We start from the raw sequence: 5,267 nt of genomic DNA, 5'->3' as shown, positions 1-5,267 counted from the left end.
GATAAATTCTAAGTCATATACGCAGTGACCCCAGAGCCAATAATATCATCTGTACATTTGCTAGCTTTTACGATTTCGAACAACTGGATTAATAACACAATGTTTTATTCTTTTCCAATCTGTGATGTAACCAGGACGGGCCCGCTAAAGTCTACAGGCTGTCATGGTCCAGGCCTACTCTGGTAGTCTGGCCTGAATAGAGACGTACCAGAGATTCTAAAGCAAATGTCAGCACCACAAGGCGAGTGCAACACACCAGCCAGACAGCTGAGTTGGAGTTTGTTCTGGTGCTGTGTCAAAACTTTAAACCACACAATGTCAACAGAGAGTGCTAACAACCTTTACTGTCAGAGGAATGTCCAGCTGTTACAATGCCATAAGTTGGGGCCACCTTATGGCTTCAACAGCTTACATTTTCCGAGTTACAGTGCTCAAAAGTAATCTTGGAACACTCACTGAATACAATTTATGTCTTGTTAATTTATTACTTCCTGTGGTAACGTTATCATTTATTCATTTTTCAAACTTTTCTAGACAATGATTGAGATATGAACATTCATTCAGAGTTGACTGATGTGAAATGTTGCATTGTAGACACTCAGACTCAGATTTTTTGACATTGATGGTGTTAGATACCAAATGTCACAATGTCTGCAACGCAAAATATTGTGTCCTCTGAGTTTTGACAATGGTAAAATGATAAATCTAGGGAAAAAAGTTTTACTCTGGGTACTATGTACCTCTCCACCATGAAAGGATTAAAAAATATGTTCTAGGCTAAAACCTTAACTATTGTGCAACAATGTCTTAGACATCAGACAGCGTGTTCATAAACATTTCATGTAATAACTTTCTGTGGTGGAACTTTGGACATCTGGCTTCTATCACCATCACTGAAAAATTCTGATTCTGTTAGTTTCTCTGGAACTGAGCATTTCACATCAAACCACTCCGAATGACCTTATTTGCATCTTAATGACTGCTGTTTGCAATTGTGCAGAGATTTTGAAAAGTCCTATAGGTTAGTATTTAGTACTTTACATAGATTGGTATTTTGTTACATATCTTCTCTTTTTGATGGCATGGAGTGCATACGTTTGCACAACTGATGCTCTTTTGGATGGCCAGTGTAGAAAGTTTGAAGACTTCCTGTGTTTTTCTATGACCTAAGTATATTTTTACATTCAATTTTGGAATTTTCAATGACTCTGCAATCTTTCTTACAGACATTTTGTTACCAAGAGTCAATATTTTGTGTTTGATTAATTCAACTCAATGTTTTCTAAATCCAAATCTTTCCTAATGAAAATTTGAGGCTGGTATTTCTGTGAGGAAGCTTGGATGGTGGTACTAGCATTGGAGATCTCTGGTTTGAACATAACATGTAGGTATATGGATTCATCTCCCAGTCTTTTTTTTACTTAAGTAAAATAGGTGGTTAGGTGCAAACTTTCACCTAACCACCCATTATATTTAAGTGAAAGTCTTCTAGTTTGCTATTGTTCCCTGTAACCCAACGTATTGACTTAAAGTTACGATATAGCTTAAATATCGTACTTTAGAATACAGTAAAACAATTTCCATAATACATTAGCAACTTAAATAATAATTCTTTAAAAAATGATGGTACAGATGTCCTACTTTTGAGCACTGTGTATTCTCTGTGTTAAGTACCTCAGTGTATTCTGATTTCCAGTTCTGTATTACTAAGTAATTGCCACCTAAATCTTCAATTTGGGGTTTAGTTTCAACTACACTGCTGAGTTTGGCAACCAAGTTTCTGTTTGTCATTATCGTAGAGCAGGGGCCACCAATCTTATCCACAAAGGGCTGGTGAGGCTGCAGATTTTCATTACAATCAAAAAGCAGATTTGATTCCACTTGGTCCACGTGGTCTTACGTGTCTGTAAACAATTGGTTAGTTGAGGTGAGCTCATGCTTGGTTGGAATGAAAACCTGCAGCCACACTGGTCATTTGTGGATAAGATTGGTGACCCCTGCCTGAGTATTCAACTGTTATTTCTGATTGTGAAAGATTTGTTTATGTAAATATGAGAAAATGAACATGAGACAAAAACAAAGAAAACAATATTTCTTTTTTTTGGTGTATTTTTCTGTACATTTTGTAATGACAGCTGGACAAAAGTTGTCAACTTTTTGTTAATTGTAAAAATAAAAAGACACATCTAAAATTGGAAAAACCAAAATGACAGGGTTGGGTTTCCTTATAAGGAATAAAAACTACACTTCAGTGTACAAGTTTTCTATCGTTTTTCTCTTGTTTTCCCATTTTAAAAAGCTTTAGTTTGAGGTAACCGGACATCTCTGTGGGTTCTTTGGTGTGTGCGTAAGTTACTTTGCTGGGAGAAACTTTTCCCGCAGGTGCTACAGCTGAAGGGCTTCTCTCCAGTGTGAATTCGTTGATGCATCTGAAGGTGGCTGAAGCGGTCAAAACTTTTTCCACAGAACGAACAAATGAACCACTTCTCTTTTACGGGCTTTCTCCTCTGAGGTGACGTTGCTCTACCTAAATTTGTATCGTCCACTGTAAAGACGCCTCTGTTGCGGTTATGGTTAAGAATATTGTATGAGAGTGTGGGACAGTCTTGAGTTACTGAATTTTTTGGAGGTGATACAGGAAAAAGTAACCTTTGCTGGTTCATCCTCTCTGATCTCTGCTGCGAAAACAATGACTGCTGCATTTGCTGTGAGGGATTAAAGTCTGTTGATGCTTCGTTCCACTGGGGCTGCATCCTCCTCTGCTGTCTCATTGGTTCTGCGTTGAGGCTGTTTGTCCTTTGAGCAACAGGTGTAGAAGAGCTAGCACCAGCACTGTGCACGCTGGAGAGAAAATGACGTCGCTCTGCGTTTGCACACGCTGGAGCTTGTTCAGTTACAAAAGAGCACTCAAGATCTTCTGCATCTTTTGTATTATCCATGTCGTTCACAACAGCAACGGAAGACCATGTTTGTGTTTCTCTTTCCTCAATCTCAACACACTCTGAGCCTGATTCTGCATTGCTTTGGTCTAGAATACAAGACTCTTCCATCTTCATTTGCAGCTCCAGTCCACCAAACTCTTCATCCCTGAACGCTGCCTTGTTAAGATCCTCCACAGGAGGTGGAATTGTGGTATGTGAATCTGTGTCTTTGTTATTAATGAGGGTGGACTGCAGGTTAATTCCTTCAGAAGATGCACAAAGACTATTCCCTGCTTGAACCTCTGTTCTTCTGTCGCACAAGCCAGCATCAGATGTTTGATGTTTCAAAACAAGTTGCTGATTGGTCTCCATGCATTCTCCTTGACCTGAGGGGAAAATAAATGAGTGCATATATTCAGATCAGATCAAATGCTAATCATAATGTGCAGTGGCCCACATAAGCCTCCTGTGGTAATATTATGAAAAAAGCCATTTGTATTAAAATGTTAACGGAACTGTTATTTATATCCTGAAGCTAGGTTTATTACTTGCAAGTAGTGAAAACAGATGTTGCCTACTTGTCCGGCACTAGGTTACACCAAATTTGAATATACCAAAAGTGAACAATAATTCACTAACGGCGGCTTGTTCAAGAGGGTGAGATTCATTTCGAGTATGGATGCATAACAACCAACCGTACACAATTTCTTCATAATTCAATTGTTGAGATGTAAACAAACAGAGTGGTTTGATGTGAAATAGTCTACAGCACAAATACAGCCATCTTATTTACCATCCAAAAGGACCAGTGAACATGTTTTCAGTTTTATATGTAATGTTGATTGGTAAAATAGTGGTAAATCAGGAAAAAAGTAACTCTTTGGATGTCTGGTTCCCATCACCAAGATTGTGAACAATTCTGACTATGTAAGTTTCTCTAGAACACAGTATTTCACATCAAACCACTCTGACTGACTCTACACTTCAACAAATAAATAACGAAGACAGCAAAAACAGTGGAATTCATACATACACAGCTGTGTGTGTGTATATATATATGTATGTATATATACACATATTGATATGTATAAATTTTATTTAGTGTAACACAATGCAAACCAATTAAGCAACATTCATACTTACTACCACTAAGTATTATTAATTATATTATTAATATTAACTATTAATTAAAGAGAAATTATATGCAACAGTGGAATTTCCCTTTCAAAATATGCTAATGAGGGGTGGCTGAGGTCATATTTTCTGGCAATTTTATGCCACGTGCGTTGGTCAGAAACCGAATCTCGAACTTCGGAATCGAAAATCCCGTCTAAACTAAAAGTACCGTTTCATCTCTGCTGAAGACGCTTTGTTTACCTTGTCTCTTTCCAGAACAGGGAGGGAGCGTCGGGGTCACTGAACGCTGGGGCTCTCTCACAGACCTCAGTTCGTTTTCTACCGTTTCAAGTTTTTTCTTCAGCGCTTCTATTTCTGAATCTTTTCGGCTCACCTCCAAACGCAGAACGACCAACCCGTCGTCGTACAGTTTGCCGATCTCCGCCACAGCAGTTTTAGCCACCGTGGCCATAACAGAAGCCAGTCTACTGTGGAAAGAAACGCTATTGCTCGTCACGTCGTCCTCCGACAGCATCGTTAGCTTCTATAAATCAACTTGTCATAAAACGTTTGCAGGGAAATGTCGAAACGAAAATGATATTTCTGATATAGCTGAATTAAAAAGACATGTCCTGCTGTGGTTCCTGTACGAACGGCTACTTCCGGTTTTGCTGACATCCAAGTTACCGTAATAACGGTAGAATGTGGGTCTATATCCGTTCACAGTAGTTACAGGCAGTGATCGGTGTTTGGCTTTTACAGACTACGAACTTTAAACATTTTATGAATCATTCTGAGCACCGTAGTATGCGTTTCCAGTCAAACACGTTTTGGCATCTCAAAGTTGGGATAACTCAGTTCAGTTTTGGGGTCATCTTTCATCATACAGCCTGTCATACCTGGTAGTCTGTGTTGGCTGTGTATAGTACACGTAAACATCTACGTACTTACCAAGTGCAGTCAATCTCGTCTCACTGAGGGAGTCACTTTTGTGGCCTGCAACCATTGCCTGTATGTAAACACTCAGTGCCCACAACCAAGTGTGACTCATCCCACTTGTGACTCAGTGCTGATGAGAGATTTCTGAATGTTGATATGAAAAAAAAAGGAGTCAGCAAGTGCTCTGGAAATAAGGAATGAGCATTTCATGTCTATTTTTGGGCATCTATTAGTCAGTTTTAGGGGGGTTTAGCCCCCTCCCTTAACAAATAAATGAACATTACTGGCTTA

At 39.0% G+C, this 5,267-nt stretch overlaps 1 protein-coding gene across 1 annotated transcript; it reads right to left on the bottom strand.

The window, feature by feature from the left end:
• Positions 1 to 1,411: 1,411 nt before the first annotated feature.
• On the bottom strand, positions 1,412 to 4,714 carry LOC118796705 (zinc finger protein 397). The gene is made up of 2 exons (XM_036555758.1): positions 4,299 to 4,714; positions 1,412 to 3,307 (listed from the first exon to the last, which is right to left on the bottom strand). The coding sequence occupies exons 1-2, from the start codon at positions 4,570 to 4,572 to the stop codon at positions 2,292 to 2,294; spliced, it is 1,290 nt and encodes a 429-aa protein (XP_036411651.1). The 5' UTR covers positions 4,573 to 4,714; the 3' UTR covers positions 1,412 to 2,291.
• Between the last annotated feature and the right edge of the window lie 553 nt (positions 4,715 to 5,267).

Source organism: Colossoma macropomum, unplaced genomic scaffold (assembly GCF_904425465.1).
Source record: "Colossoma macropomum unplaced genomic scaffold, Colossoma_macropomum, whole genome shotgun sequence".
Lineage (NCBI taxonomy): Eukaryota > Metazoa > Chordata > Actinopteri > Characiformes > Serrasalmidae > Colossoma > Colossoma macropomum.
Note: the sequence above shows the minus strand (reverse complement) of the source record. Positions and strands in the feature narration are given on the sequence as shown.